The 25,550-nt window shown below is 34.1% G+C and overlaps 2 protein-coding genes across 3 annotated transcripts in view; both read right to left on the bottom strand.

Annotated features, from left to right (window-relative positions):
• Positions 1-17,227, bottom strand: part of LOC116769421 (leucine zipper putative tumor suppressor 2 homolog) — a 58,482-nt gene extending 41,255 nt beyond the window's left edge. Inside the window, exons 1-2 of the mRNA XM_032660505.2 lie at positions 17,005-17,227; positions 9,123-9,226 (exon numbers count right to left, since the gene is read on the bottom strand). Coding sequence (XP_032516396.1) covers positions 9,123-9,209 — 87 coding nt within the window. The 5' untranslated portion in view covers positions 9,210-9,226; positions 17,005-17,227. The remainder of the gene's footprint in view (positions 1-9,122; positions 9,227-17,004) is intronic.
• A 251-nt stretch (positions 17,228-17,478) lies between these two features.
• LOC116769870 (uncharacterized) lies at positions 17,479-25,534 on the bottom strand. 2 transcript variants are annotated; one of them, XM_032661076.2, is made up of 4 exons: positions 25,373-25,534; positions 24,621-24,981; positions 23,978-24,072; positions 17,479-23,565 (listed from the first exon to the last, which is right to left on the bottom strand). In XM_032661076.2, the coding sequence occupies exons 3-4, from the start codon at positions 24,065-24,067 to the stop codon at positions 21,652-21,654; spliced, it is 2,004 nt and encodes a 667-aa protein (XP_032516967.2). In that variant the 5' UTR covers positions 24,068-24,072; positions 24,621-24,981; positions 25,373-25,534; the 3' UTR covers positions 17,479-21,651. The 2 variants fall into 2 exon arrangements, with proteins under 2 accessions (XP_032516967.2, XP_032516969.2); XM_032661078.2 differs by lacking the exon at positions 23,978-24,072.
• Positions 25,535-25,550: the final 16 nt, after the last annotated feature.

The following is a 25,550-nucleotide window of genomic DNA, read 5'->3' as shown; positions in this document are numbered from 1 at the left end:
CGGTCAAGTAATTAGAGAACATATGTAAAAGAGAACCAAATAAAATTTATTTAAACATCAATCTTTTTTTTTTTTTTTCAATATATAAAAACTTTTTTATTTATGACATTTAATATTAAAAGTACACAAATGCATTACGTTACATTTTATTTATCTGTAATAAAGAAGCTATTGTTACATAAATTATTATTTTTTTATTTAATAACAAACATTCAATAGCTGAGAATACAATTATCCAACTTTACGGAAGCGAAGTTCAAGTTCACACACTTCACATTGTTAGAATTAATGGAAAAGACAAGCGGTTCGCTATGAAAAATGAGATTAAGATTGCTGTTTGTGATGTTAGAATAAAGCCCTTTAAATACATTAATAACAATACCACGATAGTACATTTAAAAATCATCCAAACGGCTGTATCGATTTCGATTGAACTGTTATTGAGAAACATACACGAAAAATTATAGGAACAATAAATATAGTTTTGAAAACAAAAGGTACGCGTACATACATTTGATATAAAAATTATGTCAGAAAAGTGAGTAATTTATCATTTTTCATATACCATGCATAATAAATGAAGAGATTAAATAATATATAAAAAAATCAAACAACTATTATATGGCATAGTATTATATATATATATATATATATATATATATGTATATATATATATATATGTATATATATATATATATATATATGCCTACTATTGCTACATCTAGAACTTTTACATCAGCGTAACATCAATACAATGCTTATTGTTGTCGCTTTTCCTCAATATTTTCGCTAAGATGTTCAAACGTGACAGCTTAACGATTTTACAAACAGTAATGTTTCTATTATATAAATGCTTAAGACTGCAAGGAGGTCGTCAACCCCGCTTCCTCTAAACCCTGGAGTCTAAAGCTTTTGACGGACGATTAAGATAGAACTACTCTCCATCAGACTGTCATGTGCAATACATTGTTATGTTTAAAAGTTACTTAATAAATGACAAAAATTCCAAATTAACTCTATCTGCCTATTATTATGTCAAGGTAATATCCACCAATAATTTTTTGCAAAGAAGGATTATTATTGATGTCTTAGATAGGTCGCTTTTACTCCTGCCTTCTTGCAAAAGTAAATATAATTTTTTTTAGGTAATCTATTCTGTTGAACTCGTTAACTCGATAAGTAGTAGATATTAAACAAAATCTTTAATTTTTAATAGTTAAAATTTATCAATACAACATTACTTCGTTATATTCAGTCTGATTACTACAAGAATTCTTTTGTTATTATCGTTTCAGTCGAAATTTAATTGATTATAACAAACAGCAAAGCATATAGCTAGCTGGAATAACTAGACCGGGATTTATAGGCCTATTGTTTGAAACAATATAAGTGATGGGAAAAGCTAAAACGAAGTATTGAAATAATTTAAGCCATTAAAACACAATTACATTCGGTGAACGATGTTATTGAATATTATTTAAAAAAAAAATATCCGCGTACGATAAAATCAAGTCACATTTACTCATGAAAATTTTCAACTATCATAGAGGTGATTTAATAATATTCTAGATTTAATAAAAGAGTTATTCAAGTACTGATATCTAGGATTTTCTCGATTATTCGTTTAAATAAAACTTATATTTACGATTTTACTAGATGGTTTTATTATTTAGAACTACATACTCCCGACGCGACGTTTCGGTTACTTTGCAGCGACCGTTATCACGGGCGGACGAGACGAAAATGTCTCCAAGAAGCCGAGTCGAGTCTACGTCGGCAGTATGTTAAGTGTAGATTAATAAATAAATTACAACAACGACATGTTCATCCAATGACCACACGAAAGATTCCTTGCTTGATGCTATTTTTACGAGATCGTTATTTCCTCCGCCTCCGTAATGTCTTGTTTGTTTAATACTCAATGCCATTACGAGAACAAAGAATCTCATTTGCGTATTCATAAATTTATAGATAACTCGTAGAGAAACTATCAGCCCAAGGGTAGAAAGCACGAAAGTAGTCAGAAAAGTACCGTGTTCTTTAACGATAGGAGCTTAAACTTACTTAAGTGTACGAGGCGTTGCTTTGACAAAAACAAAGAGTTTTTTTTATATACATTTCATACTAGAAATGTTATTATTCCGAATGCTTTCCACTACATTTATATTCACGTTTGGAAAGCTGTATATTTATCAATACTAGATAGATGTTATAATATATTTTTCATGTATTAGATTTATAGCCATTGTTATACAATGCCTGCTAATGAAGCAACACCAACAGTCCGGTAATGAATGGGAATATAATTTTATGTTTATACACAGTTTCGACACGATAAATATATCGTGTGCTTTTAATCTAACATTGCGTTTTATTTATTCTGCCATTGTTGCACTAACGAGGTTTTATTTAGGATTTGCAATGCACATATTTTATGGAACGCTCTAACTAATCTGTCATCTCAAAATGTTTATATCTTGAATCCTTCAAAGTAAAACTATCTCAAGCTGCCCCAAATGTTTATCTTGATTTTCGCTGAATTATTATCTCGTTTTTATATAAGGAAAAAGTTTCATATTTCCCCCCACTCAAACATATTTCCTTAATTACCGAAATGTAACGGTGCATTTCACTGTATCGAGATAAAATAATAAATACGTAAAACTTGTTATTTTTTGGTCTAAATACGTCATTTTTATCGGGACGTAATCAATGGAGGACTTTTTGATTACAAAATAAAAAATAATGCAACTTTAAATGTCATACGGCTAATATTTCTCTTTATATTCTGATATAACTTCGAGCATATAAAAAATATTATCCGAATAAAACTATTGGAAACAACATTCTGACGTAAATAAATACATACATCTATCAAGATTTAATTTTAATACTAAACGATGTTTATCTAATTAGACTAATTAAAAATTCTACATTCAAAAATGTACACTTCCGTTAAGATGTGACGGTAAAAAGTTTGGTGTGCCTAATTTACGAACTTCAGTAGGCGAACTTAAGTTTAAACAAGTGACTGGACGCTAGCCAAGGAAATCGCAGCTCTTTACCGACTAATTTATAAACATATTATTAAATTGAATTATTTTATCTAAACTATATTAAATATAAGGTTTTTTTATATTTTTTTTTAAAGTATTTTCATCAAAAATGAATTATCCACAATTTTGTGTGTGTTTGTATACTATATATGTAATTAAAAAAAAAAATTGACGGCATATAATTTTTTTTTCCACCGAGTTACCGTATGATAAACCTATTTAGAGACGAAAGTTGTTTTGAATGGTACTAGTTAATAAAATAACGAGTATTCGGTTATTTATAATAAACATTTTAATGCGCGCTAAGCGCAAAATAATTCCGACGTAGACAAGCTTCAGCAAGTTTATTCTCAAACAGAATACCAAGACGAGAAAAGACGCAAATAAACAAAAATGCCGTATCAATAAACAATACAGGCGGGCATAGTGCACTTGACCAACGATTAATAAACTTTCGCTGGCCTTCATATGCGTTCCACTGCTCTACAGCCACAAGCACAGCTTTCACGTTCACAATGTGATATCATTCCGAAAAGGGACAAAAAAACATATCTTCATATGTTAACATTGTGCTAATAGCAATAATAATTAATGTTTCTCAATCATTACACGCAAGCAGATTATAATACTGGCAGTTAATTATTATTTAATGTTATTTTTCTGGCAACACTAATACAATGGCCGACGGATCGTACGGAACTTTCACTGTCACTCAAAATATTGCCAGTGTTACAAAACGTTTTTGGCATAAGATTATAAATGTTTAATGTACGAAACATCAATTTTTCATATCTGAATAGCGAAAGTGACCGCGATGTAGTCTCATAAAGGATTGTATTGTTGAATACTTTTATGAATTGTATTGAAATTTTCGAAAGGTCGAAGATCTTTGTGATTTCTGAACTGGTTAAAGGTTAAGTTAGAATTAAGATGAAAAATGTAGTTCATTACGTGATACATCCGTCTTAATACATACAGGGTGTGTTATGAGATAACAAAAAGCTAATTTATAAGTAAGCAGCCAAGAAAATACTCCACATGTGATGATAAAGAACAGTTTGGCTTCTGTTTTACAAAAACTATATTTCAAACATGCCTTATGTTACATCTAAAGCGTGTCAAGAAACTATAGATCGGCCGATTGGCATACTTACGACACCGCCTCTAAACTTATTTTGACGTTAAATCGTTTTCATATATGGTGTACAAGCTTCGTCTATAGTTATAACCAAGTATAATTTCAATAGCTTTATTGCAAATGGCTTTTGCTATGTCCGTTTGGAAGCGAATTTATTAAGACGTCTCGTATATTCATATATAGATCCCGTCTAAGGATACGCTTGAGATATTGCTCTTGAAATAGACCATTTTTCTAGATGGGATGTAAGTATCCTGTTGCCTCGACAAGATGTTGAAATATTTCAAAATGAGAGATTAATTAAGGCTTTAGTTGCGTATACAATATAAAACTAGATATAGAAACGAAACACCTAACACTGATTTTAATAATTTAGATTTAGTAGTTATATTATGAAACAGGTTTTTAAACCTGCATTAGAAACTGCGTGTTTTAAATAGAAGATAATAAAGAAAGTGAAATTTTTTTCTCTAAAACTTTGTTGCTAATTCGTATTTTTCGAATAAATAATATGTATTCGTTATAAAATAATAATAATGAAAATATCATTTTATGCAACACAGCTTCACGACGTCATGCACTTTCAAATGTTTAGCATAAATTTGTAATAAAAAATGTTTATCATCAAAATAGAGTATAAGTTTATTGTATAATATTACTTAATGTTTTTCACGAACCATTTGTATGCTATTTACTTTGTGTTTTAGTCAATGCTGTGTCCAATTCACAAAAAACTATGAAGGCTTATATTTAAATTGTATATACATGAAAATCTAGAATTCTCATAAAACTGTGTACACGAGATATACATAACTATATATGACGAGTTATTTTACTTTTTTTTTTATTTTCAATTTAATTTCTTACCGGCCTTAGCAAACCTCCAAAGAGGTGCTATATAAAATAGATATAGATAGTTTATATGCAAACTAACAATTGCAAAGTATAGAAACATAACTTTTGCCATAATAAGTTATTTAAGGAAAGAAGTAAGAACATTAAGATTTTCACTGTTGCCAATTATCATTGATAACAAATAATGCTGTTTACGATTTAAAAACTTACTTCCATCTACATATTTCTATCTATCATGTGTCTGTTTATAATCTATAAAGATATTAATTCCAAGCTACCGAATAGGAACGTGTATTTCGAAAAACTAAACGCATTAAAATATCTAGAACTAGGTTAAAATGACACAACACGACGTATGTATGTACTTATGACAAATTCAATAAAAATTTATATAAATGTTATTTGTGCCCCGACATCGGATAATCTTGTTATTACACGGGTCAAACTATAAACCTATTACTGCCTATATCATTATTAGTGACACAATTATGTCACACAGATCTAGTAGGTCTGTTATTATGTCAATCTGAATATTGTAATTTGACACGCGTGTCGGGATTGTAATAAAAAATTTAAACGCCGTTACAAAATGTCTTTAAAAAATTGTTTTATATAATGATTTATAACCGAGTTATATGAAAGAAATCTATCAATAGATACATTGACGATATTTTTTGTCTGTTACTTTTTCCATTTAGATTACGTTAGAAGTTTTTTTTTATTAATTGTATTTGTATATGACCAAATATTTTTTTTTGTGTTGGACTATAAACAGTAAGTCTTAAACTTTTTAACTCATCAGTTTAAAATTGATTAAATATAATGCGTTTAAGTCGATGTCTGTTAAGTATTTTTAACAAACATTTTAAGGCCGGATACACATTAGCTTTTCAACACACGTATAACGCAAAAATCTTCCTTGTTACTATTTTTAAAACGAAACGACCCAGTTAAAAACAGAAAAAGCTATTTAAATATAGCTAATAAACCAAACAAAACTATACTTTAAGTAAAATAATAAGAAAGATTTTTCAATACCAAAACAAGTATTAAATATCTTTGTAACAAGATGCAAGCGATGCAACACTAGTACGTCTCCATTTCTCTATGATTCATAGCTACAAACAATTTATATTCAAAGCCGTAAAAGGAAACGTCTGTCTATCACAGCGTGCGATGTAATTTGCTCGTATGACTTACACAGAACTGGAATTAATTACTACCTGTGATGTTGGGATGAGTTTAAATGGCCATTATAATAGATATCGTGGTGAGAATTACAGCTATGCAGCATCTCAGTAACGCATGTCCGTATTGTTCTCGGATAACTTTTAATATACATCATCCTTAACACAGAAACAAAGAAATTAACCTTTTATAATATAAAAATGTTTAAGCGGAGACGATCTTGTCCAGTGTTTGCAGACAATTAACTAGATTGTAGTTTTAGTTTTTAAAGTTTCTGTTTGAAAAAGTCTAAATAAGGTCATTAACAAAAAAAAAAAAAAAGTAAATTTCTGTTACGAGTATATTAGAATGGAAATAGTAATTAGGGATTTTTCACCATAAAAATAAAATCATTGTGGAGTATGATTTAATTAATCATGTAATAACAACCGAAGTATGGACGGATAGGCTAGTTTTGGCCAATGAACTATAAAATATAGCAAAATTAATATAAACCTAAAAACCCAACAAAGCCTTCACATATTTTAGTTTTCAAATTTGGGTCAGCAAATCGCACTAATTAAGATCTTCCGTAACATGTATTCATTGAACAATGACATTATAAAGATATGCATCTGTTTAAACGTTGGTAAAGTGGGACAGGGCTTCTTACGAATAACATTTTAACTAACAGCCAATTGAAATTTCCAATTTAATCCAATTACAATTAACTGACTGACTGGATTTCGTGACTGAATTCACCTCTTGATTTCCACAGATCGTAAAATAGTTAACAATAGATTCAACTCTGAAGATAAATTATCTGTCTTATTTGCATTAAATTATCCCCGGCTTATTTATCACAATAAGATTTTTTTAATGGAATTTGTTATTTGTCCGTGCTGTGCTCCTTTTAAGGCCGACGTCAAATCCCACGGATCGATTGATTCTATTGACTTCATCGGAAGTGCTATAAAAGGCCGAGCTGCCGTCTTTCGTTCCCATAGGATTTAACAGTTACGCCTTTATTTATAGCAGCGTGAAATAAACATTAAGGCAAACAGAAAAACAATGCCAGTTTAAAGAAGGTTAAACGAGAAAAAATAAAGTTGTTTAAGGTAAGAATTTTAAACATCTTGTAAGGTCTGTGGGTTCGTTGTTTTACGCAAAACGTTTACTAAGACTTGTACCTAGTGTCAGCTTTGAATCGCTCGTTTTCTATAAAATAAAAGGCAAATAAGCATAATCTTGCGCTGTTGCGAGGTCAAGCGTGACGTGGCCTGCATTGTCTTTAAATATAACAGGGGAACTTCAATACCGCCCAGTCGTTCCTTTAACGTAAAGCATAAAGGCTTATGGGCTAAAATTGGCACTAAGAGTGTCCACTTCTTGCAATTTTGCCCCATCATTGTTTCATCTTCCCAGACCATGCGAGTACGGAATTTAGCGTGCGAGGTTGGAAAACTATCATTATCTATTTTTTGTAGTGAAGAATAAAGTTGTTATGTTACATGGGACCATTCACAGCAGATTCAATAAAATGTATACTTTCATAACTATTAATAATGATTTTCATTCATATATAATGTTGCTGGTTTATTTTAAGTTATTCAGTTTCAGCGTTATGGATACAAGTATTAATGCTTAGGTTTGTAATATGCGCAATTTATGGTCATAAGAAGATTGCGCTCTCGTAATCTTTTGCGTTCACCTGAGGCCATCTCTTCCAGCTGCATAAATCCTAACGATTTGTGGTACTTTCCAACAGGGTTTTAGCCCTTATAGAATCAGATTGCAAGTACCGGCACTAACTGGGGCATTACAATTACTTAGTACAGTCACAGGAAAAAGCCTTTCATAACTTTTAACTTAATATTTATATTAAATTACGCCTTTATAAAAACTTTTTCTCGTCACACAGATAAAAAATATAATAAAAATTGTTTTTTTTTTTGATACAAAATAATGTAAACATTTCATTTATCTTACTATTAATAAATATTAAACTACACATTGATATTAATATGACATATTTGTATAGCGATATCAAAGCGAACCGGTTGGAGCAATAATGTCACTATTGATACCCATTGCTTCATTATTAATCACATGAAACGAGTTGGGGAAGCAGGTTCCCATGGTACCGTTAGCCATGACATCAGCCGTACGTTCGTCTACTGGCCCTGGAGCATCCATCACTTAACAGTTGAAAGCGACAAGAGACTTCGCCCCGATTTGATTTACGCCTCACTTTCAACGCCATACCGTTAACGCTTTTAAAATGACTGCCGATAAGAAAGTCGGCAAAGTAAGATGGATGGTCAGATATACCTTATTATGACACTCACTTTGTGTTACATATGAGAAACTTATTTAAAATTTTGTATATTACTATAAATGTATGGTCTTAAAGTGAATCTTACAAGGTAAGATGGAGAGATTGTTAGTCATTATCACATATAAATATTTAGATCCAAAAGCTTTTATTAGTTATGCACCGAACGCTGAACTTTAGGATGATAGATACAAAGACGTGTGAAGTATCGTAAAGTATATGCGGCCTCATTATATGTAGTTACACGCCAATTTTCAAAGATCAATTCCTCAACATAAGTGTGTCTAGTAAAAACATTGAAAATTAATAAATGTTTTTGTGTTAAATCCAGAAATAATAAAAAAAATTAAGATATTAAATTGCAGGGACTTTTTCCGAACTTATGACGAACTTATGGTATAAGATCCCAGGCCCTTTGCAAATTGAGCTATTGGGTCCCAACTACAATTCACAAACGATTTTATGTCTTCAATAAAGTTACAATGTTTAGGTTGACCAGAAGTTTATATAAGGAATTAATGTTTACAAGCAAGCAGTAATTACAGTGTAATCATAAATTTTATATACTCACGTTGCCGAGAAAGCCGCTGCAAGGTTGTATGGGAGGTGGCAGAGGCTGCTCGGGCGACCGGCGCGCGAAGTCTTCTGTCTGACCCATGACTTAGTTCTGCATCACTGGATAAAGTCACCATCATTATTCATCATCACCCACAAAAAATATTCCATATATTTTCAAGGATTCCGAACAATTATCCTCGTAACCTGAATACCGATAACGGCTTTCCTATCTAGCAACCAGTTATACAAATCTAGTACTTATATGATATTAGATGAAGATGTCCCATTCATTACACCGACTGGTTGTAGTGAATGTGTAATGTGTTTGACATAGTTTCTGTTTTAGCAACAAAACATATTATCTTGCTAATATTATAAATACGTCTATTAGGTAGGATTGATGTTAGTTTATTGTTATGTTACTCGAAAACTCCTGAACGGCTGATCATTCAAGTCACGCACAAAAATTTTATAGATGTATTGTTTGGAGTGACCAGAAAAATTGCCGGGTCAATCAAATGGACTAATACTGTCTATGTTTAAATCATAAGACAAATTTATGTAGAAAGCAGGATATAAATGTCAAAGAATTTATGCACGAAATGAAATCTAGAAAAATTATGCAAAAACATAACAAAATCGAAAATGCTAGACTAAAACACTTAACGGCACTTAAATCTGCATAAGTGCTGTGACATTTGACATGCTTACAAAACATATGTTTAAAACCACTTTGGTTTTTATATATTATAGTGTGTAATGAGGAAATGTTTTTTAATAACGAAATGTGGGTATAATTCTCCATCGATTACCCAATATGTCGCATGAATATGTTATTATTGGTAAGAATTAAAGACATTTTTGTTATAAAAGATATTCTTGGCTATTTTTAGTGCGGGTGTGACACGATGATGTAATTTTTTATACTAATCGTGAAGTACTGCTTGGTTTATGATTATATAATGTTAATATTGACAGATTTGAATTTATAAAGAAATAAGAAAGTATAGGATTTCAGTAGAAAGCACTTTTGATTTCTGCATACATAGTCCAAGTTTGCACGCGAAGCCAATCCCTCTTCTCATTCAATAATCGACGTTAATACTATAATATTAAGAATGAATGAAAAACTATTAACGCTCCGTTTTTAGTCTAATAAAGCTAACTTAGACTAAGCATTCTACACAATTTTTGAACGATACTTCACTAGCTATATCCATTTTTGCTGACTATAATTATTTTTAGAAACTTGACTCAAATGTGTACCGCAGTTAAGATCTACGACTGGGACAATCAATAGTGAACAAATAAATTGATGTAAATAAAAAAAATCCATTCAAGTGCGATAAAGAAAGATCAGATTGTTGTCTCTTAATTGATTTTTCTACATCTATATTCTCTTAATTAATTATTAGACGAGTGTGATAGTACTGCACTTTAGTGATGAAGGACATTTAACTTTGCCGTTGGAAAACTCTTGTCCTATTATTATTACTAATAATTATAGTCATACTATTAAAATCAAATTGACAATTTATAATAGGCCTACTTGTTGCTACTTTGTGTCGGATTTCGTGATTCCAGCCAAAAGGAAAGTCCTCGAGATATTTAAATAAACAGAAAATTATTGATAGCTTTGTATTGCGTCGAGTATGTTTGCTTTTTTCGGTTCCCCAAAGTGAAACCAAAGCTGAGTTCAATATTCGTTTATCACGAGATTTATAAGAGTCCCTGAGAAAATGTCTCTACCAAAAGACATACGACAGAACGATCCTATGAAAATATCATATTTCAATTTAAGAAACTTGTAGACTAAAGTTGTAGTTTTCAAATCTCGTTACAAAATAAAAAATAATGAGAGTAATAGATTTAACAAAAAAAAAAAAATTTACACAAAAAACTTGACTCTCTCTCTTCGGTATAGAATTTTAGGAAAGTTTATACGTTTATAAATAAAATATTTGCAATAAACATTTAGTTAAATCGTCCTCAAAATACGTATATCGCTCATAACTTATACATATCCTAATTTTAAACATAAAATACAAAAAAAATATAAGAGCATATAAACAAAATTATTTATAAATCTTCATACAAACCTTTATCGCTTTGGTGTGTAATACACATTCGACATTCGTATAATACTAAGAATTTCTTTTTACTAGAATATTGTTTGTAATCACATCTTGTGTTTCTCTAGAAGCCATTTACTGTCCCATCTTGGTGTCGTCTCTATTAAACTTTATTATATCCGTATCCGTTACAACTGACGACACATATTTTATTCAATTTAAATTTAGAACCCACACGTTGTTAAGATTCATCTTTCAAAAATAGTTTTAAAAAAACAACAAAATCTTTACATATGATTGTTTGAACAAACTAATGTCTTTTTTTTATTTTAGTATTTATGTAAACTCATGAAAACTTTATAGAAATCAAAAGTAAAATTACTTAATTACTGTTTAAGGTTAAGGTTAGATCGTTAGCGTAAAATTTGGGTATAATTTCCTCAAAAAAGATATATTAATATGAACAAGTAAATAAAAATAATATTTGAAAAATATATTTTACAACTCATCAACGATTAAGCTTTAAAAAATAATAATGACAGTTATATTTTTTATCTGTACACCTTAGAAGGCACGATGTCATCTAGCAGATTATTTTTGTATTAGCTATTCGAAGGTGACGTTTTTCTATATTTAAAATAAACAAGCCGTTTTTATTACAATATAACCTTTATCTTGTAAGATGTTCTGTTTTCCCACGATTCAAACGCATGTAGATCCTTGATAACATCTTATTTATGGCGGCATGGTCAACAGATGAACTGTCACTTACAAAATATTCTTACTTCATTATTTAAGGTATATTGATTACATTATATGTGTATTAGAATTGATTGTATGTTATAGCAAAAGAATAATTTATAACAAAATATTTTTATTCATGAATCTTTACTTCAGACGAGCAGAGGTTACAAACTTCTAGATTTCGAAATAGTTTTAAGCTATGAAACCTTTTTGCGTATTTCATAAAGTTAAAATATTCTTAAATAAGTCTTTGTTCTATTAAAATAAATAAAAAAAGTTAGAATAAAAGAAGAAATTGAGAAATTGTTTGGAACGATGGAATTGTATGTTCTAAAATCTAAATTATGTCGTAGGACCACGTGTATCATCTCTCACAGAATATTGATGACGTATTCCTTGCATTTCGTCACCAAAAATTATTAAACATTAAGTAAAGTAAATATTAGTGTTCAGAAACTTATTAAATAAATCATATCTATACATTATTAAATTCATAGCAAACAGCCGCCACCCAGGAACACACTTAATTAAGACGCGATGCGGTTTGAGGTCGTTAAAGCGCTATATTTATCTCAAAAGCAATACATTATACCCGAGATTACCCGATAGATAGACTAATTACATCCTCCGACGTTACTTAATGCCTTCTTGTTTCCTTTACACTGACTTGCGAAATAATTGTTTTGCGTAAACACAAAGTAACAATTGCTTGTTATCGTGGATTTATATATAAACCTGTGTATATATAGAAAATAATTAAATGTACTATACGGTTAATGTAGGTTTAACAGAGTTAAATATCCTTAGTTTTATATCCAGAAATAATCGAGCTTAAGTAATATATTAAAATTATATTTGTATCTTAAATTACAACCAAAGGAAGCCATTATAAAAAATAATGATTAAAGAAAATTACAAATGCTATAGAAAATCAATAAATATCAGTGATCGCAGACGAGCATTGCAATTACGAGGGAAAGATCGAAAGAACCTTTTTATAGGAGAATTAATAACTGTACTGGAACTTATAACAAAAAAACTTTACTTGCGTATTTAACTTGAATTATGGATGGCTTGTTACTAGAGAATATAATGACATAATTAGTTATCGTATATGAGTTAGGTTTTCTAACTACTTTGTTTATTGAGACTCAGTTTTTATTCAAACCTTTGTATTAAATACAGACTGTCAACAAATAAATATATCTACACTATACTCTGCTTACCGATTGTGACAAAAACAAAGGTTATGTTGTACAAGACTAAGTAAAATATTTAACTCGTCCTAGTGGAATAAAACAATATTTAAAATTAGAATGCAAGATGGACTGCGAAAGTGTTTTCGTCGTTTTCGTGATGTGACGATTGGAGTAAACGAATTTAAAATCTTATTACAACCTGGGCCATATTTATATTTTAAACCAATTTTTAATTAACATGTCTAACTTTTTGACTTTTGTTTCGTGCTGGTTGGTGTTTTTTTTTTCTTTAAAAATATTCCGTATTCAAATTTACACATACACAGTTAGGTCCTACATCATTAATATAATTTGTAATACGTAAGGTTTCATACGTTTTTTGTTAATAATTCACATTCCTTGTATGTTAGACAAGAAGTTTCGTGAAGTCGAAATTTCTAATAAAATTTTATTCATCCATTTTATCGAAAATATACAGCTTATATCACAATATGTTATCTCGTAACCAACAATTTGCCTAAACAGTAAACTTTTATTTTATAATGGAGTATATAAATGAGAAATTCAAACAATAAATTTACACGTTACTATAAAATCAAAACATTTTAATAACAGGAGAAATAATAAACAAATCTAAATTTCAGAAGGCATTTTAAAAATATATCCATGTATAATATTACGTGAATAATAAAAAAATTAAAACGTATACCTACATATATACACATAAATTAAACATGGCAGATGTTAAAATGACAGACATTCTGTTTATGGTAGTCCCCGTAGTACCGTAAGCCGGCTTGACAAAGGTAGTCGATCCCAGCATATCTGACCATGATTCGTGACTCATCCTGCAGAGATTATCTCAAATAATGTGCCGGTGAACTCGTGAGCGAACCGAGCGATATTGGAAAGGCTTAAATGAGAACTTATCAATGTCTTCTCATACAGAATCACAATACAGCCTCGTTTCAAACAAAATTAAAACCTCGACGCCAGATGCCTTCGCGTCCTATCCTTGACTGGTTTATTGCATTTATCTGTAACGAATCGATGTTTGGATCGCTAACATTAAATATCAAAGAATCGTATTAAAATCTAGCGATGGTCGAAAAACATGGCTTTTTTAAGAATAGCACCAGGCTATGGACGTGATCTATAAAAATTTTACCGTTCTCAGAATCACCAGCGGTCACGATCAAAAGTTTGGATTTCATAACGTCTTGCGCTGGAACCGTGACCCATTCGATGCTGGCATTTGATATCCGTGTAACATTATACTTCTGGCTAAATATGGATCTTGTTAAAAACTGTAGAAAAATCATCACAAAGCATTCCTTATATCTATGCTTATAAAGAAAATATTTCTAGAAATTCTCTTAGCATTTTCCTTATTAATTATCTCAAAAGAAATGTTATCTGAAAAGAAAAGCCAACGCTTCATCACACATTAGTTTATTTTACTCACTGCAAAGAACTACCCACACATATTTAGGATGAGAACACTAAGACAAAACTCGTCTTTAAATTCTATTATTTCTGTCGGTACTTGATATATATATACATTCACGTCAAATAGAAAAAAGGTTTCCTTTGTCTGTAATATTGTTACAATTTAAATAGATTGCAATGAGGAATAGAAAAACGATGTCGGAATTGTTTCATCATCCACGAACATCGGACTGCAAGTACCATTTGTCAAGAACGATTTCACTAATCTGACCATAAGTTACGTCTCGACTTTGTGACACAAGATAATCCTACAGTGAAAGGATTCCTTTACTAAAAGAACCGATGTTTGTAACGAGGCATTATAAACAATTTATAAGTGAAGGATGTATAAATAAGTCTAAAAAGATTCACTATCTATCCTCGGATGCCTATTACTTGACAGGAAAATGGATTGCTATTGAATTTTTTATTCTCGTTGTAACCTTTCAAGAAGTCTTTTTTTATTACATCGTTTGAAATATTACATAATATATTCGTAATTAGATTAAGTTATTTAATATAAATAATAGTATACCATAGATATTTTTCAGTATAGAGTTGTAATCGGTAAATATTTTGCACAGTCATATAACATCGCATCGCCGTTACATTTACTTAACCAATTATTTTCTGCTTGTCAGTAATAATTACTCCTTAACTACCTCGGACCCCTCCTTACCGGTCATAATGGACATGCAATAAGCACATAGCACTAACAGTATCACGATTCTAATAACGATTAGAAATTCAAATTATACATTGCCAACGAAACAATAACAACCACGTGTATCGAGACAGAATCATCCTAATACGATGGTTAATTCATGGTCGTAGCACTACGACTCCAAGTGTGGACAATGGTTGGATAATTACAGTGTCGTGTGTGGGCGATATGCAAGTTGACTTTTAAGGCTATCAGAATATCTAAACTGGCTAATAAGTCCCGGATTTCGAACACAAACGTGCGAAACCCTTTTAAAAAACAAATGATCTTTCATAATAATTAAAATAAAATAGCCAATAAAGTTTTAAATGTTCTCTACTATTACATTTGCGACATGTGTTGGAATTGTAACACATTTAGTAACATAATGGAATTATGCATCATCTTGCAATCGTTCCCATTCTTGAGTAATTTGCATATAAAACGGCTATGTTTATATAACAATAACTAATCATAAATCTTGATTTAATTAGTGTTTAATTGCTCCGGCATGGTGGGATTATAATTAGGTTAGCACTCGAGAGTATTAATAGTTGATTACTATTCAATATCGTTACAGTTTAAACATTTCAAGCCACAAGTTTTGTTTGTAAAAACAGACTAATTTACATTTATAACATACTACCATTTTAAAAATCTATGTACAACTGAATATTTATTTTAAAATAACCGAACTTGAAGCTAACAGACAGTATCCACTATCCACGCATTGTGTTAAATGGTTGTTTTATTTGAACAAACATTCAACCAGTTTGTAAAGACGCTCCTATCTAGGTTCTTGGCTAACACGTGTGGCTTGCATACACCGATTGATTTACAATGGTCTCCAGGTGGCATTATCAGTTTATTTATTTTAACTTGTAAGATTCTTGGACTGTTTTTACATTAAGATCAACCAACCGGATGTCGGAGTGATCGCAGTGAAAACAAGCTTAAAATATCAATGAATAAATATTTTATAGATTCATTTATGCTATTCTTCTAATAATCATTAGTAAATAACTTTTCAATAATACAAATGAACAAAGTTCTGACTTAATGCATCCGTCGTAAAATAATAATATACCTGTTGTGAAGAGAATTGTTTGAACATTCAAATGAAACCAATAACTATACCTAAGGCCTAAAATTCATTTTAAATTTACTTAATCATCGACATCCGCTTTATGACACGACATTTTTGCTCTCTACTTTGCAACAAGTTTATTTCTTTAACGGTTGTTTAATAGATAACCAATAAACCCAATCTTCGAGTTGTCTAGACTTCAAACATGGTGAAAATTTCTATTTATTTCATGATTAATAAGACAAATTGTGAGTATAGATTTGCCATGTTATATTTTACGATATTGAATTTACATTTATATTATTATTATTATTCATTTGCTTGATAAACTTATACTTTCACAGAGTATTTCTGCCATAGTACGTTAGAGCTTTGACCTGGAATAATGCTATAAACCTAGATGTTATCTTTACCGTGTGCCTGGATATTTATTGCTTCTGCAAAATATCCCCATTCAAAAGGTAGGCCTAGGTAGTATTTGTTAAAAAATTATGGATTATATTCTTTTTCTAACAATATTATTCCTAATAATGATAATATACGGTAGTTGTTTTAAAAATTGTAAGTTTATTTAGTAATAAAGTTAAGTAAATAAAACTTACCCCGCTTATCGCCGAAAATATGATTAAATCTTGTAATAAACGAAACCGGCATCAACAGTCCAATAACTCACTGAATAAATCACAATTCAACACACTTTTTTCGAAGTAATATTTTAAGTACGTAGGTTTATTCATATAAAATTTGTCGAAGTTATTAGCGATATGTTATTTCGAAGACAAACCGGCGTGGCTCGTTCCCAACGAAGCACCGCGTGCATTTCAATGGACGAAGTGTAAACTGTGGTTTTTGTATAGCGCCCTCTCTTTCACGCACGCTCGTGTGACAAGGACGGCGAACTAGCTACCATCAAGTTTGGGTTTAAGCAAGTGGCGACTTCGCCCACAATTTTTGTTATTCTAAAAAATACCCAATCTCCTCGATACGTGCGTGACAAATCCATAGAAAATTATTGTACAGGATTGTATAAAAATTGTTTTATAACCAAACAAAATATATATGAAATAAAACTACAATTGTTGATTTGTTTATTTTTATTATCTTCCCACAGGTGGCAAGAGCCAGAGTAGCGAGCACAACCTAACGTAACGAATTATGGTAACTATTTTCAGGGATAACCACTTCTAATCGATTGAGTAAATACTGTTATCTAAGAAACCTGATTTTTAATAAATTTAACATCTATTCTATTAATAATAGACTACATAATATTATTTAGAACAAAATAATCGGCGCCGATACTAAAACTCATCACATCAGTGTCAACTCCGAACTGCCATTGGCTGAGATACAGATAATACAATAATGTGTGGTCAAATACACTTTACACTGATTAAAATGGCTTCACAAACATCGTAACAGATCTTTAAGGCACCGAAACAAAAATAATGTACAATCCCTAGAGCACTGCTACTACCCCGGCCTTTATTTTCTAATAATTTATCGATTTCGAAACCAGAAAAGAAAATACATTTATTTATTATCTAGAACAAATATTCGGGTAACCGAGGCCATCGGCTATCGGTTACAGGCCCACTTGTCTATTGAGGAGAGCATACACTTGGAAATATCTACTTTTTATTATTACTATTATTAAATTTTAAACGTGTGCTAATTTAGCGACGTGTCCGAAAAATTTTATATTTAAAAACAAAAAAAAAATCCGCTCTCATCTCAAAATCAGATAAAAAGAATCGTTACAACATATATGTATACTGTGAAATTTTACAAATTGTATTACATATAATGTATTGACAAAAAGCTCATTTGCCACGTAAGAGTTAAATGTGGCTTACAAGTGAATATTTTTTGGGGGCACGATCGCCTCCTATGTTACCGACAGTTTAGTAATCTTCAAATCTTCCCATACAATAATCATATTCATGTTTCAAATAAAATCACTTCAGATGTGATGATGAGATGATAGATTTATAAACCTTTAATATTATATGACATGATTTTATCTGAAACAAAAATACGAATTGAATTACAATACAAAAAATTTCCAGTCGTTTATCACACACATGATTACATAAACTAGAGGCGACAAAATGAAACACCAGTAAAATTGTTGCCAAACTTGTCCTGCAAACTGTGAAGCTGTTGTTGCAGATCGTAAAGCTGTTCTTGCAAACTGTAAAGCTGATGTTGCAGACTGTAAAGCTGTTGGTTCAGACTGTAAAGCTATTGTTGCAAACTGTAAAGCTGTTTTTACTTTTTAGCAACAATTCTACCGGCGAACATAGTATTAGGTTCTGTGACAGCCATATCAGCCGTCCCCCAGCGGAAGTCACAGAGCCTGTTGTCTTAAACAACTCTAACATTGTTAAAGAACAACTTATCCAGCTGTTTCGGATATAATTACAAACATCAAGTGCATAGGCACATTACATTAGATTATTTTCTAATCAAACATAATATTATATGCGGACTTGACTAATTATTACAATAATTTTTTTTTTGGATTTTCTTTTATTTTTTTTCCATGTATTCTTTAGCGAATATCGTTAATGGAATAAGTACAATACGATATGAAAATGCGGAGCGAAATGAACAAAAAAAAACAATGTTCCATAAGATTACATGATACGAAGTATAATGGTGGCGAGTAATTAGTTCAGATGATATTAAAATTACCGAAATTGCTAATCATTCCGTTGCCTAAGTGTTGCCATGTCTGAAATGTTCCGAGTTTACCTCGTTGTGATGGTAACATTATCATACATTTCAGATAGGACATTGCTTTTGAAACAAAATAAAATAAAAAATACATTTATATAGAACTGAAATTCTTATAGATTAATTTGACGATATATTTAAATATATACAAATAAATTGTCATACCGATAGAAATCTGCAGAGAAATATTATTTATTTATATTATTATTTAATTTTTTTTGTGTATTTTTTATTTATTTTCAGTTATTAAAAAAAAAGGAAGTAAATCACACTACAGAAATAATAAATACAATACAATATATAAACACGACAAAACGGTAGCAAAGATTTGAAAAATATATGACAATGTTATTATTTAAGGCAATATTTATACGATATATATAATTATATTAGGAATCGAGTATAAAGTTTTAACGTCAGTCGTCACTCGTTCGTTTCGATGACATTTTAACTTTATACTCGGCGTGACGTCAGAGCGCGTCGATTCCTATACAAATGAAAAATACAACATATACATTTCTTATTTTTTATATAAACTATAATATAACAACAGTTACGGATACATCGACTGTCGTCTTTATAGGTATTCGCTGTGAATTATATTACAATCTAACACGCACTGTTCAATATATTAAGACATCGGAATAAGCAAGCTGACAGCGACGATCCATTATTTACAAAGGACTCTCAGACGCCTACGACATAGCCTTTAATATTGTACACAATAAGATCTTATAATTTACAATAGTCGACGACTAACACACGGCCGGCGGGCCAAAGTTAATGATAGCTATTGTTTTCTTTCATAAAGGAACATTTATAATATATTAAACAGTACGAATCACACTACAGTCAAATACCACAACACCGCACTACTGAACTCCGCTAACACCCCAATATAGTCCATCGTTGATAACTACACATCCCAACAGACAGGCAGAAAACATTGAAACACAACAAACCCATTCTCGACACGATTCTGCCACACTTACATTAGGCGGCTACTCAATAAAATCGCCGCTTATAAACTTTTAGACAAACTGGACCGTAAAAACAATCTATAGATAACTCATTATATATAGCACCTAGATATTAGCCAACACAATACTGGCATCCGAGACGCCCGGCTCGCGAGACGCTGCAGCGACGCGAACGGACATACGGATGTTTATATTTACAAATACGGCGTTCGGATACGAGGTCCAGATGTACACCGCTCCCCGATCGTTCCCATCCAAAAATTACCAACAAAAAACAAATTTACCTAGCATATAATAATTTTTATTAGAAGATAATTTTGATTGCCAAAAGAAACGAAAAAAAAATACTAACAAAAAAAAAATACCAGTTCACTATTTTAATATTAAAACCGTTTAAATAACTCCGGACGATATCATTGTAAGAATTATATTAGAATCGTCCAACGTGTCTGACATGGAATGCTGCCGCCCATAGCGGAATTCATGTCCAACCGAAAAGTATATATATAAGATTAAAAATAAATACACTGGCCGAAAAGTCGGCGTCTTTATGTAAATAGAATATCTTCAGTATAATAAATAGAGTTCCTAGTCAAAAAAAAAAAAACAAACGTCGTAACAAAGCCGCAGCATTCCATCAAACAGAACATCAATATAAAATCGCTACAAAGGAAACATTCAACTATAATCATAGTCGCCATTCTGCCCTCAACTACGAATCGAAAGATATGTTAGCACAATATATTTTTTTTAGCCTTTTTTTCACCTCAACCGACCCCCGACAACGAGAGTCCTAATTAACTATTAAACTATTTAATGAAACGTCACTCCGAGCGCACGGCGCGCTTCAGCTCGACTGTTTATACAATAGTTGCGATTTTATATTGGCACCCCCGCATACTCGGCACTGCCATCGATCACGCGGGGCACTACGTTATGTAACTCGGAACAAGTTCGACAAATACATATATATATACAGCGAACGACACACAGTCGGTCGGCGATGTCGGAGGCCACCTTGACACAATGTACGCGAATCGAACGGATTCTGACTGCAGCCATCGTGAGGCCGGAGTAGATTACTCTCATTACAAATGATCGGCTCAAGCTAATACTACGACAGTCATCGATACTGTGACGAAATGGCCTCGTGATGCAACGTGTCCGACGGTCTCACACCGCACCGAGACCGTGAGGCGCGACCGGCTCGAGCGACGGCGGCGAGCGGCTACTATAGATCGTACTGGCTGAGGCAAAGAAAATTGTCAAATCATACATGCTATATAGCCAACAAAAAAAAGGCATTAAAACACTTGAAGAGGTGCAAAATTTTGTCAACATAATGTGTTACAGCATATATAGCGAGGGAACGTCCCTTAACGCGAGGAGAGATAACGAACTAAACGAAGGTAATATCTAAATAATCAATAAACAGGCGCCGACCACGGCGGACCGAACGAACATTAATAATTAAAAGTGCCAGGGCGACCAATAGAGCGTGCTCGGCGACTCGGCGAGCGACGGCAGCGGTCAGCGAGTCAGCGGGCGGTCCGGGGACGCGCCGCAGCAGTGAAGGAAGCGAGCGTGCGGGTGAGAGCAGCGCGGGCCTCCCCCGCCCCCGCCGCAGTCCCCGTCCGCGCCCGGCCCGCCGCCCACGGAGCCGGGGCCGCCTCGCAACGCCGCGCTGTGCCGTCGCTTGCGGTCCGCGCCGCCGCCGCCGTCGTCGTCCCCGGCGGCCTCGCTGGCGTACAGCCGGTGCGCGGCGCTGATGTCCCGCAGCAACTCCTCCCAGTCTCGCGACAGCTCGTCAGGCGGGGGCGCGGCGGCGGGCGCGGCGGGCGAGGGCCGGGCGCCGCAACGACAGGCGTGAGCCTCGCTCCAGATGCTCTCGATGGTGCTGGCACGCATCTTTTTAACGGAGCCGCCGCACTCGTCGCACTCCCAGGCGGCGTCCGCTCGGATCTCCGTCTGCACGCCGGCGTCCGTCTGCCGCAGCGGGAAACGCAGCCGGAAGCCCGGGTCGTCGAGGTCCGGACAGCGCTGGGCGGGCGTCAGGTTGAGTCGGCCGTAGTCGATGCCGCGGGAGGCGCGGTACTCGAGGTACCGCTCCAGCGTAGCGCCGAGGTACACGCCGCCGGACTCGCTGCGCCTAAACTCGACGGTGTCGAGGTCGCCGCGGATGTCGAAGGTGTCGCCGTCGGCGTAGCGGGGAGGATCGGCCTCGGTCTCGCGGCGGATTGGGCGGAAGTGCGTGCGGGACGAGGTGAGAGGGTCCTCGCGGTCGCGCTCGGGCTCGCGTCGCGGGGGGGCGCGGGTTGCGGGCGGCGGCGGCGGGGGCTGAGGGGCGAGACGCCGCGGCGGCACCTCCGCGAAGCCACTGCCGTCGCGGCTGTGGTTGATGGCAGCCAGCGAGCGCATGGTCTTGGCCACGACGGAGAGTGCGTCGTAGAACTCCTCGCCTTCGTACAGTGCGAACGACTCTATCTCCTTCGGGCAGGGGGGCGGAGCGCGAGTGTCGTGCAAACGCAGAGGTCGCAGGCGGGCACTGAGTCCGTCGGGGGAGCGCGGTGGCGAAGCGACGCGAGGTTCGACGTCACCCGACCGGATGCTTTCTGTGAGCGAGGCGAGGCTGCGTTTCTCGAGAGCGGGGTCTGCGAACAGCTGGTCGGACGGGGATGACAATAGGTCTTGGAAGTCGATGGGCAGATCCTGGTACTCGTCGTCGGGGGTGTTCTGTTCCTTGGACCACAAGGCTTCGATGCTTCGATCGAACTTGGCCTCGAACTTCGCGTACAGCTCCTCCTCCATGGGAGACCTCGCCCGCGGGTTGAGGTCCTCGGTGATGACCCACTCGGCGTCGAAGTCGAGGCTGTCATCCCAGTCGGGCACCATGTTGTCGTCGAACCTGAACTTGACACGTGTTATATCCTTGACCTCGTCTGTCACCGTGTTCTCGCAGGTGCCGTAACCCTCGTCTAGTGCTATGGCTCTGATGAACTCCTTGACAGGATCCTGTGTCTCCATATCCCACACTCCCTCATGGGTCATCCACTCTGGCAGGTTCTCTTTACTCTCGAAAGACCTGCTGTAGCTGTTGTGACGTTTCCTGCTGTTCTTCTTCGGCCCGTGGTATGAATTCCGTCGCTCCTTGCCCAAGCAGTACTTTTTATTTTTTGTATTCCAATCTTTTGACAATGATAGTTCGCTTTGCATTTTGACTTTTGAATCTGTGGTAGTTTTACGACACCACGACGGTGGTGGCAGGTAATACTGCAACGGCGATTCTTGACCTTTTTTCAGAGCCGGGAAAGCTGCGTAGTATCGACGCACAGCCTCTGTCTGTTCTATGGAACAGGTTGGCATACCTACAGACGAGCCGTCTTGATCTTTAATGTCTTGAAGTCTCGTGCACAGCTGATCAACAATCTTGTCCAGATTAGGTTCCTGTAATTAACAAATCGAAATTATCATTAAATTTTTCACCACATGCAACAAAATGTTATAAAATGATACAAAAAAAAAAAAAAACAAAATATAGGTTGTAAGGAGTCCTAACAATTATATGAATACAGACAAAACATGTGATTCACTTAAATCATAAATACAATAATGACTATGCAAATAAATCATGATGGCTAGAATGCAACAATGGAACAAAAGAAGGTATGCAAACCAAAGGGAAAAGAAAATCGGTGCACTTCACAGGCAACATAACACATACATATCTAATAGCGAATTAATTAACAAGAACACAGTTTTCATTGAAGAACTCTTAGTACCAAATATTATCAAATCACCAATGTTGCCTATGAATTCAATAAAAAATTGTGCATTTCTAAAGGCTTGTATGACCGACCTTTCTGTAAGGATTCTTAAAACCATTTATCGTCTTCATTTTAATATTCCCACGGTAAAAATCCTTTTGCTGTACAATTGGGCACTGCATATCCTCTTCACAGTAAAGAAAATATTAAATTAGTTAACCACTTCTGATATCTAGTAAAGTTATTTGGGAACTCATTATCTAATTACTTATTGTTGTTTAATATTTTCGGTTAAATTCCTATTTAACCATCATTTGCTAAGCAGTGCCACATAATTAGTTATCTAATGACTCATTAAAAAACCGGACGATATACTTAACTAATACAAAAGTTAATGATATTTTTCATATCAAGTAAGAGGTATTATAATTGCAACATCTAGCATTACAAAATCTTTGAAGAATTCATAGAAAACTTTTTCAATAACAATTTAATTATACTTATAAATGATATTACAAAATTAATCTCATTATTAAAGTACATAATACATCCACCAACACCGTATTATGTATTCATCAAATTAAATATGTATAATGTAATACATCTTTCATGTCTGGATTATTCATCAGTTTTAAATAAATTTGGAAAATAATGAAGGCTATAAAATAAAATATGTGCCTGCAATAGATAGGAGATGCATATGTATAAGATGTTCTAACAAAGGCAGGTACTGACCTGTGTAAAGTATTGCGGTTTCAGAAGTTTAGGTTTAGGAACTGCTCTCGCGACGTTGCAGGCCAGCAGGCGTGGGCCTGGTCCTCTCTTTTATGTTTACGCATCCTGTCCGATATCATATCTGTTGCCATCAAACACAATCATCTTGCTCAGAAATCGTGTGTCCATTTTTCATTTGCCGGGGGCCGTGTGTAATATCGATCCTCTTATATGCCAATGTACTAATACATCCTTAATTCTTTGGCCAAATCTTTGCTAGTGTTTCGTTTTTGAATCTCGAGTCGACGGTATTCGCGTTTAGTGAATTTGGTTCATTGTCACTAGCTCTCGACGTATGACGCACTTGGTGCACCCCTTACTTCTGCAATATAAAACGTTTGTAGTTGCTATGATGTCACGTGTTGTTTTGTTTTAATTATCACTATGACTTGCACTTGCAAGGGCACAAAGAATTTCATGGAAACCCATACCCGCCCCGCCAGGCTAAATGGGTCGATGGCGCCAAACAAACGTCATTCGCTTGATTGTAATACAAATTCGCCATGCTTTACTAAGGGTTTAGTTAAATATTTTAACATTTAACTACAAAAAAATAACACGAAACGTCTATATCTTATTTCGTTTAGGGTACGTTTTATCCGAAACTATATTTTACAAGATCACGACAGGATTACATGATACACTTTCACTAGTTGCGCGATGCACTTCCGCGTGTGCTCCTTTCACAGTTTTCTGATATGTAAAATACTTACCCTTAGTAGTTTATATGGGGAAATTATCATGATAGTTTCTAAATACACACTGCCCACATGAAAAAAAACATGGCAGCTAAACGAAGTGAGAGTTAAAAATTATAATTTGCGCAACGACGTCAAAAGATTGTAATGACGTCTCCTTATCGACCAATGATAATGCTTCGATTTTCAAATT

Source organism: Danaus plexippus, chromosome 14, assembly GCF_018135715.1.
Source record: "Danaus plexippus chromosome 14, MEX_DaPlex, whole genome shotgun sequence".
Lineage (NCBI taxonomy): Eukaryota > Metazoa > Arthropoda > Insecta > Lepidoptera > Nymphalidae > Danaus > Danaus plexippus.
The sequence above is the reverse complement of the archived record's forward strand: the minus strand, read 5'-3'. Positions and strand labels throughout refer to the sequence as shown.

What these genes read in the sequence shown, in the direction of transcription:
- LOC116769870 (XM_032661076.2), bottom strand. Translation starts at nt 24,067, where the DNA reads ATGCAGTGCCCAATTGTACAGCAAAAGGATTTTTACCGTGGGAATATT. An exon ending in TTAAGAATCCTTACAGAAAG is followed by an intron (nt 23,566 to 23,977) that starts GTCGGTCATACA and finishes TGTTAATTACAG; the next exon opens with GAACCTAATCTGGACAAGAT.